The 15686-nt window shown below is 46.1% G+C and overlaps 1 protein-coding gene across 9 annotated transcripts in view; it reads right to left on the reverse strand.

Annotated features, from left to right (window-relative positions):
- FMNL2 (formin like 2) overlaps positions 1–9561 on the reverse strand; it is a 313595-nt gene extending 304034 nt beyond the window's left edge. For 8 of the 9 annotated variants that reach the window (XM_068245776.1, XM_068245780.1, XM_068245775.1 and 5 more), the window contains exon 1: positions 9094–9561. In XM_068245776.1, coding sequence (XP_068101877.1) covers positions 9094–9210 — 117 coding nt within the window. In that variant the 5' untranslated portion in view covers positions 9211–9561. Of the gene's footprint in view, positions 1–1732; positions 1769–9093 lie in introns of those variants that run through there. The other variant, XM_068245784.1, reaches the window with a different exon arrangement.
- Positions 9562–15686: the final 6125 nt, after the last annotated feature.

Here is a 15686-nt window from a genome sequence, read left to right on the forward strand (position 1 = left end):
ATGTTTTTATTTTAGATTTAAACATTACAAAGAAGATTGAATTCTTTATTGTCTCTGCTCAATGGCAGTCTATTAAATGTCCCAGCGTTAAAATACATGAACTATTGACCTTTTCTATCTCTCACCTGCCCTCAGATGTCCTGACAAGAATCTTTCAGGCAGAAAAATAAACAAAGAACAACAGCCTGGTTATTAGGTGTTTTGCATTGTACATACACATGTTTATCTCATCATGTCACCTCGGGTATCCTTTAAGGGCTCTGCCTCTGACAGGCCTGGAACCCACTGAAAACCGCAAACGCAAAACGCAACCGCTAGCGTTTTGTCTGAGCGGTTTGCAAGCGGATTCATGCGCGTTTTTGGTCGTGTTTTGCAACATTGTATTTTTTTCCTAGGCGGGTGCCTAGCGTTTTGCGTTTTGCGTTTTTATCCTGATTGGTCCTGTGAATTATTTTTCATTTTGTTACAGTGTGCTGAACCGCAAAACGCTAGCAAAACCGCTCAGTTTAGGTTTTGCTGAGCGTTTCCGCTAGCGGTTCAATACTTTACATTGAAGCGCTAACGCTCGCAAAATGCTGCAGGTCCTGCGTTTGCGTTTCTGGGAAACGCAAACGCTCCTGTGGAAGTTGCCCCATCCATTAACATTAGCCCAGCGTTTTGGCAAACTGCTAGCGTATCGCAGTGCTGCCAAAACGCTGCCAAAAGCGCTCCTGTGGGTTCCAGCCCACACAGGAGACCTGGGTTCCAATCTCAGCTCTTCCTGTTCAGTAACCCGGCACCAATTCAGTAAGGAGTCCTAGGGCACTGCTACTGCCTATAGAGCGCTCCCTAGTGGCTGCAGCACAAGCACTTTGAGTCCACCAGGAGAAAAGCTCAATATAAATGTTATTTGTCTTGTCTTGATTGACTATTACACATCCGATAATTCAGCAGGAATATTATAAGTGGAGGACAGATTTAAAGAGGCACTATGGCAAACAATTGTAAAATTTAAAATATGTCCAAACATCTGCAAATAAAAAGTACATTTTTTCCAGAGAAAAATGAGCCATAAATTACTTTTCTCCTATGTTGCTGTCACTTACAGTAGGTAGTAGAAATCTGACAGAAGTGACAGGTTTTGGACTAGTCCATCTCTTTATAGGGGATCCTCAGCAAGGCTTTTATTCTTTCTAAAGATATTCCCTAAAAAGGATGTAAACAATGACGCTGGCCAGTTTTTCACCATAGTGCCCCTTTAATAGTCAGGGTGAGAAGGTTAGGCATTTAGGAAAGGGTTTGCATTGGGAGGGGAGTGAAAGCTGACCTGCCCTCAGAACTTCCTCACTGCTCTAAAAGATAAGCAACCCATAATAACCTTTGACAAAAAACATTTCTTTGTTATAGCTTATACAAATCCTGCAATAAATCTGCAGTGTGTCTACTTCCTGCTTTCATGGAGGCAGACACCGTGCTAACATCCTGCGTTTACAAATTAGCTGCTCTGCCGTGGCAGAGGAGATTCCTAAGCTGACACAGCTGAGAGACCAAATTACAGTGGTGATTAGTTACAGATGAGGGGGCATTAGACAGGCTAAACTCTCTAAATACATACAGGGTGCATTTCTCTACGTTTTCCTTCTGCCCTGTGCAAGAGTTCAGCTCCACTGCACAGTATGGTTATCTTTATTGATAACACTATTTACAAAGGGTTGATCACATTCCCTAAATGAAAGTCTATATATGCCCCTACCATTAGGCCTCTGGATGAGAGAAAACGCACCGAGCTGCCACATGTCCACAATTACAATCAAAGTCTGTTGAACTGTGACATGTTTGTGCTCTGGCAAGTTAATAAGTCACTACCAGAGCGGAGAGGGCCTGACTGACATTGAGGACTTCTCAGCCATGTGAGGGGTGTAAACCTCGCTGAATAACTTAGGAGTGAATGGATTTACATGGGAAATGTACACATAGTAGTGGCTCCCACTGTTATCAGTCACAGGAAACGGGGTGTGTGTCAGCATAAAGACTCCTCCAGGGACAATTCTAACCACCTCAGACAGGAGACAAGGCTGGCTGATATGATCATGTAATGCCTGTGCTGTCTTTACAGTGGTCAGTACAACCTGTGGTACGCAGTCCTCTAGCAGCCTTCCCTTCCTCACCCCTAGATGTTTATGTACTTTGGTCCCTTGATGCTAAAATTATGATCACCGAATGTCTGTGGAATGACAATTCAAGTCTTTTTAAAGTAAAACTTTAGCCCACGATTCAACTTCATCCCAATCAGTAGCTGATAACCCTTTTACCATGAGAAATATTTACCTTTTCTCAGATAGATCATTCGGGGGGTCTGTATGGCTGATACTGTGGTGAAACCCCTCCCACAGTGTGATGTCATGACCAGGGCACTGACAGTTTGCTCTCTGTAACCCTCATTGCATTGTGGGAAATAACGTCTGTTTCCAACTGCCAAGCAAGCACTGACTAAATCATCAATAAATAAATATAGTTGCAAATAAGCAAGTTTACTCATTACAGTATTTTCTTCTGTAAGTACAGTCCTTTACATCAGAGATTTGTGCAAATAAAGTCCTGAGGGTTAAGTGTCTGTGTTGCCATAACAACTAAATGCAACCTATTTAGGAAAATGAAAGGAGGACTGGTTAGAGCAGACAAGCTGTCTTCTTTCAGACACCTTCATTGTGTGTCTATTTAGGACATCTGTTACTAAATATACCTTTCGCTGGTCTGCTTTCTCTGGTATATGGACACCAACTTCTTTCTGGATTATATTTGTTTACTTCTAAAACATGACCCATACACACTTCCAATTTTGATTAGCTTATTTTACCCTTCCCACATAGCATGAGGGTCAAAAGATGTTGAGTTCTATTAACCGATTGTGTAGAAATGCAGACATCAAACCAACAACTGTTGATTTGGGTAGCAGTTCTGCTGGTCTATTAGGATGCAGTAGTGTCTGAATAATGCCAGAAACAAGCATGAAGCTAATCTTTCAGATCTGACAATAAAGTCAGAAACACCTGATCTGCTGCATGCTTGTTCAGGGGTATAAGAGGTAGAGGATTAGTAGGATAGCCAGGCAACTGGTATTGCTTAAAAGGAAATAAATATGGCAGCCTCCATATCCCACTTGCTTCAGTTGCCCTTTAAGTGTACTAATGTCTACTAAAACACAGTCTATTAGCCTGTCGACCAGTTTGGACCGGTGATGTGCCAACGCAGAAATTAATTACCTATCTCCTAATAGCTGACACACAAAATAAGTTTTCCTGTCTATGGGTATCTCAGTCCAGCACACCAGTGGGCGGGGTGAGACTGCATTCTCCTGACCTATTTGTCTCACAGGAAATGCAGTCTCATTAACAGGAAGTGCATGCTTCTATCATAATTTATGGGGAAGATCGAGTATTACAAAAATGCCGATACCGTGAAATCAAACGAAAATAAATGCTAAGAAAGTAACATCTACTTACAAATAAATCTGGAGTTCAAATGATTTGCCCATGAATATGGCATGTAACATTTAGAATTTCAGATATTCGCTCCCAAGACACAAGAAGCAGCCTGTAATGACAGATCTCCATAGGGTGTAACTTATAACTCTGATCCTAGTGAGAGTGGTGTGGTTTGTGACATAATGAAATCAAACCATGAGCTTACAAAGTTAACATTCTTGGGTTTCTTTAATAGCACAGAAATAACAGGACTGGTGTGTTGCAATCTATGAAAACCATCAACTTCCAGCATAAAATAATAAAGTATGATTTCTGGTAGGTTTCCATGCATTCCCATGGGCCTCAGGGGCGTGACTACCAATCATGTGGTTCCGCAGTGTTTCCCCATGGTGACTATCAAGGCCTAGGGGCCCAGCTACTGAAGGTCACATAACAAATGTAGCCACCATGACTCCTCCCACCCATAACAAGAGTGGCCACAACACCTGGCATGGAGGTGGGCCCCTGCATCAGAGGTAGGGTGACTAGTTGGGCTAACCATAGCCTTGGGTCCTCCTGTAAGTACAGGGGATGCTCCTTTGAAGGGCCTTCTACAATAAGTAAATGAGACTTGAACTTATATTAAAGTAGGACCCCATGACATGTGACTGGGCACTGAATATGAATAATCTTAGTTGTTTATATATATATGGAAAAAAAGAACTTCAAAATGTATCAGTCACAGTGTTCATCTCTTCCCCGCACCTATCTGATTCAGTCAGGACATACTATAGAATTATATTGATATTGATTCCAAAAACTATAGTCTTATCGGTGTAGCCCAGAATCGCACCAATGGCTGCAGACAGCTGTAGTCACCGTCACCTAAAGTTTTGTACAGGCATTAGATATTTCATAGCCAAAGCAATTATTCTGTGATTGTTCCAGATGTCAGTTCTAAAAGCAGTAGGGTCAGCCATACTATCCCAGGAAATAAAACACATATAAGTAGATAAATACTTGTCCTACTAACATACCAGATGCATTGTACTGTCCACATTTTGATTTCAGTGAATGTTATATATTAAATAAAGAGAAAACTGTTCCAGGCATTTTCTAACTTTACTGCCTCTGACTGAAGCCAATCTTGATGTCGTTTCCTCCCTTACTCTTTATTTCTCCTAGAAACTTCACTGTCAGATCTAGCTTGCTTTGCAACACATGTGAGCACAGCAAAGATCATATTTCAGCAACTTCTGCAGAGGGGTGAGGTCTCAGTCTCGTGTTACACTGAACTGCCCTCAGCCAATCAGTGAGGAGCAGGAATGTGGGAGGGGCGATAACAAGCTTCCCTCCCCTCAGCAGTGTACTAAATAGAGCCAGGCTGACTAAGATAAGATTTATAACAGCAGAAAGATTTATGATTATATTAGAATGCTTGCAATGCAGGGTCACGTTGCAGGCTGCATAATAAACAGAGCAGTGGGTAAATTGAATTTGATTTTATGGCTGACAATCCCACTTTAATGTCTGCACCATCATCCTACATCTTCTGTGCTCGCCACAAAAAAAAATGGTGGCAAGCTATTGCCAAAAACAGAATTTTCAGCCAATTTATTCATTCCCATATGCTGATGGGAGTCTCCTGCATCTCCTCCCCTTCCCCTTGTGAGTCTCCTCCCATTCCTCCCTGTGGCTCCTCCCTTTCCCCGCTCCATAGGACAGTACATGCCAATCGGCCAAGTCAAGCTTCATTAAACTGTCACGGGTTGCAAAGAGTGAAGACTGAAACAAAGAAACAATAGCTTTCACTAGCAAAAGACGAATGCTGATACAGAGCTTATTCCTCCATGACAACAAAACAACAATAGGCTTCAACTTTCCATACAGCTGTAACTCACCAAGGTAGATAATAAGTAATATTAACAAACTTAATTATTTTGGTATCTTGTCATCAAATATCAAATCTGTCCAGAAAACAAAATAGGGTTACGCTTTACAGCAAATCTGAAGCGAAAAAGAAAACATATAACGAATTGAATGTGTAGTACAGATAACAAATAGAACAGTAGTAGCAAAGAAAAGTTATGTAGCCTTTTTTTTATAACAATGCACCATTCTGTCATATTTGCAGGTTAGAAACCACACTCTGTCTTTTAAGCTATAAAACAAAGCAGAAATAATGACCCTTTGAACTTTCCTGCAGTAAAATCATATCTCAAGCTGTTTCTCCCTGTTGAAGTGCTTCAGAGAACAGGACTGTATTCAACCCAAGTTGGGTCAACTAGCTCCTAGAAGCTCTTTTGCATAGATAACTGAAGTTTTTTTTTAACTCTTCCTGTACTGGAAAACAAAACAATATAAGACTCTTTTCTTTGCTACTAATGTTCCATTTCTTAGCTGTACTACACATACAATTCATTATCTCATAAGTTTATTTTCCCTGCAGGTTTGCTTTAAGCCTCCATGACAACAAAGCAACAAGCTTCTACTTTCTGTATAGCCGTAACTCAGCAAGGCAGATAATAAGTAATATTCACAAACTTTATTACTCTGGTATCTTTTTATCCAATATCAAATCTGTCAAAAAAACAAAACAAAACAGGGTTACGCTTTAAATGCCTAAAAATGTCAAGCTCTCTCCTGTCTATCATCGGATTCTTGGCTGACTTGGACATCTGCTACCACATCCAGGATGCCAGACCTGTGACCAGAATGACAAACACTTCACAGTCATTCAGTGGAACAGAGCAAACACCAAGGGCAGCCGCCACAGTCATTAAACAGGCCAAAAGTTAATATATCATAAGCCACACTGGACTTGACTCGCAGACCACACCCCCCTCGGGGGCTCCGAACTCCAAGAGTGTCCACTCTTCACCTACATCTGCAGGATGCTGACCTCCAAGCCACACTCTGCTCAGAGGTCCTCAGCACCTAAGCCTATCTGGCTTATTTCGAGTTGCTAATTAAATGCAGATTTCCCTTAACCCCCCTCCCCTTGGCCTTCCATCCCCACAGCTAGCTTGTCCAAGCGGAGACTTCTTCTGTATAATGTCTCCACATGGGACATCATGCCAGTCTCTTGCACTGCAAGGCAGGTTTCCCAGCTGAAAGGGCTGAAAGGATTCTATTAGGAGAAACGTGCTCTGCAGAACCACCCCCTCCAAAACAATGGGGCTTTCTGAAAATCTCGTTTCCCAGTGCAAACTGCAGTGTAGCCTTTTCCCTACAGAGGGGGAATGACACATTGGGCCTAGCTTCCATGTTTCTCCTGAACCGGAGGATGCAAGGGATGTAACAACCCTGGCTTCAGTTTATTAATAATGGTTATCTATAAAATAAGGGCTTGTTGCCTGGGTCATATTGGACAACGGCCAGGGTTCCTCAAAGTTTACGTTAGCGATTTTGCGAGTCTAGTGGAGTGCACAAACGTTCAGTGAGAATTCTTTCCAATAAAATCAGGACAGCTTAGATTTGTTGAAGAGTACCAATACAATCCCCTAAAGGACACTAAAGGTGGCCATACACCAGGTGGCGTTCGACAATCCAATTCGATCAATATAATAGAATCAGATGAAAATCGGTTTTGCCAAGTGCATGCCTGATCCACGATGCGACCAATTTCAGGCTTAGCATGTCGATCGGACGTGCTGCAAGATCTCGGGCCATTGAGGTTGATCAGGTGTGCAACGGTACCGGCAAGCGATATCGGGACAAGTGACGAATGCAAGGAAACCCTGGCGCTGTTTCCCCAGTGTATAAATGTGCATGTAAGTGTGTTTATACATTACCTGTCCTGTGTCACGGTGCCCGTCCATTTTCCCAATCCGCCGCTCTTCCATTAGCCCTATACACGCCACCAGCGCATTGCACAGTCAATTTCATGATGTCACACGCGCGCAATGCCATCGGCGTGCATAGAACTAAAGGAAGAGCAGCGGAGTGGGAAGATGGACGGGCACCGCGACACAGGACCGGTAATGTATAAACACACACATACATGCACATTTATACACTGGGGAAACAGTGGCGAGGCGGCAGACTCGGACGATTCCGGGCTGTTTCATCCTGAAATCGATGGGGAATCGGCCTGCAATGTATGGGCAGCCGACAGATCGCTCTCCAATCAGATTCCATCAGAGAGAGATTTGTCGAATCTGCCATCATTGCTTGCTGTATGGCTACCTTAAAGGTGCCCATTTATGGTACAAATTTTTAAGAAAATAGGGATCACAAGAAGACTGAAAATCATCGATTGCAGTCACAAATGGGATGAGAAATTATAACCAATCTGATCATTTCCGATTAAATCCAAACGCTGGATCGATAGACCGCCGTCAGGTAAAAAGATTAATAATACAATGGTTTGTTCTCAATAGGCAATATAAACACCCTCTAATTTCAATCAATTTGATCGCTATTAGCGGATGGGAAAGTGCAACATTTATGAAACTTGTGCTGTTGATAGACTTTCCTCCAATTGCCTCTCTCCACTTGCTTGAGGTCTCACAGCCCCTCTAGTTCCAGGTGCATCCCCCGTACTTGCTGAGTGCACACAGGTGATGATGATGTCATTGTGTGCGACACACAGTGTGCCCACCCAAATTTCTGCACCAATCCAGAAACAGGGCATGGCATCACATGGGCAGGGGTAAGCATGGACAGATACGAAAGGGGGCGGGGCAGTGCTGAACTTCAGGCTGGCCAGTTCTGTGGCACTGGTACCTGTGGACCAAAGGGAGGACCTATACAAAAAAAGTTGCATATTTTTGGGGGGTATGGTCATTTTTTTCCCCAAGCTTTCAAGTTTTGAATCTATCTATCTATATATACACTTCTTGCTTGCCAAAGAAAACAAGTAAATGGCATAAGCATAGACAAGTCCTAGCTGTGGAGATGTACCAGGCGCTAGTAGGGGACCCAGCAGGAAACCTCATAGAGAAATTCCGCTAACATGATTGGGTGGACAGCACCCTCTCGAACTGTAAAATGTCAGATAGGTTATAGTAAAGTACGCCCACACTATTCGGCCAATCACAACACTTTGTGCTGTAGAGGGTGCTGTGATTGCAGAACCGTTGCCTATGAGGTTTCCTCACTGGGTCCCCTATACTAGACTAGCGCTGTGTGCCAGTAACCACCATTGCGCAACAACCTCACTAACCTTTTCTAGTCTGATATAGCCCAGGCAAGGCCAATGGAAACAAATTGAAATCTCCTAAGTATGACTTCAAAAGAGGGCAAGCTAAAGGTATATAGCACTGTAGAGACTGTAAGTATTAGTGGAAGACAGGTGCTCCTCAAACGTGTGGAAGCCCAAAGTGACTTCCCAGGATGCCCCCTGAGAAACACAACAGCAGCCCTGGACCCAGGTGAGGGAAGCTATCTCACACCACCTCACAACAGGCGGTTTCTCCATGAACCTCAGGCCAGGTTTGCAGGATGGCTCCTGTGAATCAGGCCCCAGGTGAGGAGGTGTGATGGGAAGCAGAGGGAGCATCACTAGACACATAGACAGATCACACACACAGCTATGGCATATCTATGGGCAACTCACCAGCACATCACACACACAGCTATGGCATATCTATGGGCAACTCACCAGCACAGCACACACACAGCTATGGCATATCTATGGGCAACTCACCAGCACAGCTGCAAACCTCTCCTCCAGTTCACCTGGCTCGGGCAAGGGCAGCTTGAGGGGCATGTTGTGCGCCCTGAAATCAGTTTGGTTGGAATCCATGCTCCCTGCATTCCCCATGATGAGCAGCCTCCGCTAAGGCCACCTCCACCTTGGCTGCTGCTGGCCAGAGAAGGGACAATCGGCCAAAGCCACCGACAAGCCAGCTGCTGCTGGTCCTTCTCCTCCCCACCCCAGCACAAGGCTCCAGCAAGCGCAGATGGGAAGAGCTCCAATACAATAGATCCAAGCAAGGCTCCTTCTTCTTCTCCTGCTCCTAGCAGCACACGGGCAGCTCTGCCACCTCCCGGCTCCTGGCTGTCCTGGAGGGAAATCCCGGTGTGATTCCTGGAGAAGGGCTGCGAGGCACGGATGGCATCTGCATGTTGCACAATTTCCAATCCACACCACTCCCCGCCTGGTGCTGCTGCTGCTGTAGTGCGAGGAGCACAAGAGGCTCAGGGCAGCACAACATGGAAACTCCCTTTATTGTCCAAGGGAAGGGAGAGGCTCCCTCTAGCGGTGCAGCAGCTGTGGTGCCGCTCAGGTGAACAGAGAAGCTGCTGCTTCTGGCTGCTGATGCTGCCGCTACTGGTCACTCAGGACTGACAGCTCCGGCTAATAGACCTATCATCAGAAGCTCACACAAATGCAAAGGAAATGATGGAATCCGGCTCAAGTCAATGAATGAGCACCCCCAGCTCAGAGTGACTGAAGGGGAATATATACAGTATATAAATGTTTCCACGAAAATAAAAATGTCATATTAATGTTTGCTCCAAAAGATGTGCTAAGGCTAATATTCCTATGAACACACAAGTTCCTGTGTCCTCCTGCCTTCCCCACTGTGCCACCTTTTCCTCTGCTGGATCCACCTCCTGTGTGCCCCTCTGTCCTTGCACTTTAGTGTCCTCCTGACAAGCGTGCCCTCCTCTATCACCTGTTCTCCTGTGTCCTCCAAGTCCTCTGTTGTGTTTTCCGCTGTCCCCCTGCATCCTCCTCTTACCCCCAGATCCATGCCGTACTGGTACTTTCCCCTGTGTCTTCTGATGTCCCCCTGCATCTTCTTTTTACCCCTTGCTCCATGCCTACTGCTGCCCCCTGTGATGTGCCCCTGCATCCAGTGGCGGCTCCAGCTTCAGATTTTTGGGGGGGCTCGAAGGGGGCACGAGGGCTGGCAGGCCGGGCTTGGGGGGGGGGAATTTGGCGGCGAAAATTTGGGCGTGGTCATGATGTCATGTGGGCGGGGCTAACTGTAATGTAGTTGTACCAGCTAACGTAGTTACATGAAAAAAAAATTAAGTAAACGCACATAATGACAGGTAGCCTTTCACCAGTAAATGCACATAAGAATCAGCTTTTCAGCAGTTAATGCACGTAATGACAGACAGCGTTTCCTCATTAAATGCACATAAGAGACAGCTTTTCACCAGTTAATGCACATAATGACAGACTGCGTTTCTGCAGTAAATGCACATAAAGGGACAGCTTTTCACCAGTTAATGCATGTAATGACAGACTGCGTTTCCGCAGTAAATGCACATAAGAGCCAGCTTTTCACCAGTTAGTGCACGTAATGACAGACAGTTTTCCCATTAAATGCACATAAGAGCCTGCTTTTCACCAGTTAATGCATGTAATGACAGACAGTTTCCCCATTAAATGCACATAAGAGACAGCTTTTCACCAGTTAATTCACATAATGACAGACTGCGTTTCCGCAGTAAATGCACATAAGGGACAGCTTTTCACCAGTTAATGCACATAATGACAGACTGCGTTTCCACTGGGTGCCACTGGGTGGGGAGGAGGGTGCCAGTGGGTAGGAGGAGGGTGTCAGTGGGTAGGAGGAGGGTGCCAGTGGGTGGGGAGGAGGGTACCTGTGGGTGGAAAGGAGGGTGCCACTGGGTGCGGAGGAGGGTGCCAGTGGGTAGGAGGAGGGTGTCAGTGGGTAGGAGGAGGGTGCCAGTGGGTGGGGAGGAGGGTACCTGTGGGTGGAAAGGAGGGTGACACTAGGTGGAGGAGAAAGGTGCCAGTGGGTAGGAGGAGGGTGTCAGTGGGAAGGAGGAGGGTGACACTGGGTGGGGAGGAGGGTGCCAGTGTGTAGGAGGAGGGTGTCAGTGGGTAGGAGGAGGGTGCCAGTGGGTGGGGAGGAGGGTACCTGTGGGTGGAAAGGAGGGTGACACTAGGTGGAGGAGAAAGGTGCCAGTGGGTAGGAGGAGGGTGTCAGTGGGAAGGAGGAGGGTGACACTGGGTGGGGAGGAGGGTACCTGTGGGTGGAAAGAAGGGTGACTCTGGGTGGGGGAGAAAGGTGCCAGTGGGTAGGAGGATAGTCTCAGTGGGTAGGAGGAGGGTGCCAGTGGGTGGGGAAGAGGGTGCCAGTGGGTAGGGGGGTCGTCAGTGGAGGGGGGAGAATGCCCGTGGGTGGGGAGGAAGGTGCCCCTGTGTGTGAGGAGATTGCCCTGGGGAGAGAAGACAGGAAGAAAATGATTGAGGCGCCAGCCGCGCTAATAAGGGATGCGGGAGCCTGCTTTATTCCTCCCTCCCTTCCTCTGAATGCCCCCACCTGCTGTGAATGACTGTCCCCCCCCCGTAGGCAGTGTGTGCGGAGCAGAGCGGAGCGGTAGGTCCTCTTACCGCAATCCATGCTCACCGGCAACTAGTCTCTTGCTTCCTGTGACGTCATGGTAAACAGGAAGCAAGAGACTAGTTGCCGGTGAGCATGGATTGCGGTAAGAGGACCTACCGCTCCGCTCTGCTCCGCACACACTGCCTACGGGGGGGGGGGGGGCAGTCATTCACAGCAGGTGGGGGCATTCAGAGGAAGGGAGGAGGGAGGGAGGAATAAAGCAGGCTCCCGCATCCCTTATTAGTGCGGCTGGCTAATAAATACGCAAGTACAGACTTGCGGTGGCCACGGCCAGCGGGGGGGCTTTAATAGGGGCTAACAAGTTGCCAGCTGGGGCTGAAGCCTGGGCAAGCCCCAGTGTAGCGCCGCCACTGCCTGCATCTTCTTCTTACCCCCTGCTCCATGCCACTATGTCCCTGAGCTTCAGCTTATGGGGAAGAAGTATGGCAACTTGTATTTCTACTGGAGCCGATGGTCTCACAGCACAGGCGGGACCATGGCTCTGTTAATGGGCTTACTTTCGGGGTAGGGCTTATACTTGAAATTCCTGCTAGGGCTTATATTCAGGGGATTAATTTCGGGAAACAGTATATATATATATATATATATATATATATATATATATATATATATATATATATATATACACTTTATACACAAGTCAGTAGATATACGTCCTCTGTGACTTCATCTAAGCCACAAGTCAGTAGATATATGTCTTGTAGCAGAAGCAGTGCTGTGCAGGATTGGGCTTGCTCCTGTGCACATTTCTGGCACTATCTGATGCAGCACTAATTGGTGAATGGGAATATATGTTTCCTGAGCTAATGAGATTGATTTTTACTATTAAAAATACTTTTATTTTCTAATTTCATAGTGAAAAATACACTCTGTAGCATTATTTCAGAATCAAATATCTTCACCATAAATTGTGACTGGAACATAATCTAAGTTTTGTGATAAGCAGTAAGAATAGCCAAACAAAATTTGTGTTTTTTATCTACAGTAGCACTTTTTATTTTTAAACTGGAATTGGTAAAACTGAGCAATCAATGTTTTTTTCCATTTTTTTCTTTGTTTTCCCATTAAAATTCTTATAAAACACAATTGTTCGAGGGAAAAGAATGGCATACAATGAAAGCCTAGTTTGTCTTGAAAAAAACAATATATATTTCATTTCTGTGTCCTAAGTAGGGATAAAGTTATTTCTGATTAAATAAGGACATAGGTAAACTGTCAAAACTGTTCTGGTCAATAAGTGGGAAAAAAAGGTCTGGATGCGAAGTGGATATATATATATATATATATATATATATATATATATATATATATATATATATACACACACACCACACACCACACACCACACACACACACACACACACACACACACACACACACACACACACACACACACACACACACACACACACACACACACACACACACACACACACACACACACACACACACACACACACACACACACACACACACACACACACTGGGTTGCGAAAGTTTGGGCAACCTTGTTAATCGCCATGATTTTTTTTTTTTATAAATCTTTGGATGTTACAATAAAAAATGTCAGTTAAATATACCATACAGGAGACACACACAGTGATATTTGAGAAGTGAAATTAAGTTTATAGGATTTACAGAAAGTGTGCAATAATTTCAAAATTAGGCAGGTACATACATTTGGGCACCACAAAAAAGAAATGAAATCAATATTTAGTAGATCCTCCTTTTGCAGAAGTAACAGCCTCTAAAGTTTAGAGTCTAAACGCTTCCTGTAGGTTCCAATGAGAGTTTGGATTCTGGTTAAAGGTATTTTGGACCATTCCTCTTTACAAAACATCTCTAGTTCATACAGGTTTGATGGCTTCTGAGCATGGACAGCTCTCTTTAACTCACACCATAGATTTTCAATTATATTCAGGTCTCAACAAAACCTGCACCCCTGATGTCGAGTTTCTGGCCATAAACTGCAGGCCTCAGTACTCCCCCAGGGAGTTCTCTTCCCTTGTCCTCATCGGGGTCTACATCCCTCCCGATGCATGCTCCAAGACTGCCTTGCAAACCCTCAGGGACTGTATCTCGCAGTGGGAAACTGCCCTCCCGGAGGCCCTGTTCATCATCCTGGGCGACTTTAACAAGGTGAACCTACGACAGGAGATGCCCCGATACAAGCAGCACATAACCTGCCCCACCAGAAACCTTAACACCCTGGACCACTGCTACACGGCCCATAAGAACGCTTACAAGGCCATCCAAGGTGCCCCCCTGGGTAACTCCGACCATAACACTATTCACCTGATCCCCACCTACAGGAGGCTCCTGGAGACCTCTAAGCCCACCATCAAAACCATCAAAAAATGGACAGCCGAGGCAAAACTGGAGCTCCAAGCTTGCTTTGACACTACCGACTGGTCGATCCTGGAGGCACCCTCTCTTGATGAATGGGCCGAGAATGTCACCTCCTATATTAGCTTCTGCGAAGAAGCGTGTATCCCATCCAAGACCTTCAGGATCTTCCCCAACAATAAGCCTTGGTTCAATGACAAGCTCGGCCGACTTCGGAAACGAAAAGAGGAAGCGCACAGATCTGGCTCCCCTGAAGAATACAGAGAGGCCAGGTATGCCCTGAAAAGAGAACTACGATCAGCGAAGAGGGCCTACTCCGACAAGCTGGGGCTCTGCCTTCAATCAAACAACACACGGGAGGTATGGAAGGGCCTGAGAGCAGCCACGAACTTTAAACCCGTATCTCAGCCTGTGACCCCGAGCCCTCGGCTGGCGGAGGAGCTCAATGAGTTCTACTGCAGATTCGAGCGACAACCAAACCCGCTTGTGGACCAAACAGCCACGGCCGGTGTGACCCCCTCCTCGGGTGCACTCGGCGCCCTGGCTCCTGTTGCTGTCCATGAATTAGAGGTACTCCGGCACCTCCGTAAGCTGAATCCCAGGAAGTCCGGTGGCCCCGATGGAGTGTCGTCAATCTGCCTGAGAACCTGTGCCGATCAGTTAGCCCCTGTGCTCACCTCCTTATTCGGGCGGTCATTATCAGACGGTACAGTCCCCTCCTGCTTCAAGTGGTCTGCAATTGTACCAGTCCCCAAAAAACCCGGCAGTACGGAGCACAACAACTTCCGACCAGTGGCCCTAACCTCCAACATTATGAAGCTCCTTGAACGACTGGTCCTTGCCCACCTAAAGAGGGTCACGGACGCCCACCTCGACCAGCTCCAATTTGCTTATAGGGCCAACAGATCCGTGGAGGACGCCATCAATGCCAGCCTGGCATACATCACTGAGCATCTAGACAACCCTTCCTCCTACGCTAGGATCCTGTTTCTGGATTTTAGCTCAGCGTTCAACACTATCTGCCCAGACATCCTGCTCACCAATCTGACGCAGCTCGGAGTAGATCCCACCCTTCGAGCATGGATCAAGGACTTCCTGACTAACAGAACACAACAGGTGAAGCTCGGCAACTGCTACTCCAGCGTTAGAACCACAAATACAGGGGCTCCTCAAGGCTGCGTACTGTCACCACTACTGTTCTCCCTCTATACCAACAACTGCATATCATCCGCGGACTCTGTGAAGGTCATTAAGTTTGCAGATGACACCACTATCATTGGCCTTATTGGAAGCAACGGAGAGCAGGAGTACCGCAGCGAAGTCGAGAGAATCTGTAACTGGTGTAGAGAAAATAACCTGGTTCTCAATGCCGCAAAGACTGTTGAACTTGTGGTAGACTTCAGGAGGAACCCTCCCCCCCTCCCACCTGTACTCATCGGGGGTACCGAAGTCTCTAGGGTGACATCCGTGCGGTTCCTCGGCACGACTCTCACTAACAACTTGAAGTGGGGGCAGAACACCACCAAAATTCAGAAGAAATCTCAGCAGAGGTTGTTCTTCC

The sequence above is a fragment of the Hyperolius riggenbachi genome, chromosome 7, assembly GCF_040937935.1.
Source record: "Hyperolius riggenbachi isolate aHypRig1 chromosome 7, aHypRig1.pri, whole genome shotgun sequence".
NCBI lineage: Eukaryota > Metazoa > Chordata > Amphibia > Anura > Hyperoliidae > Hyperolius > Hyperolius riggenbachi.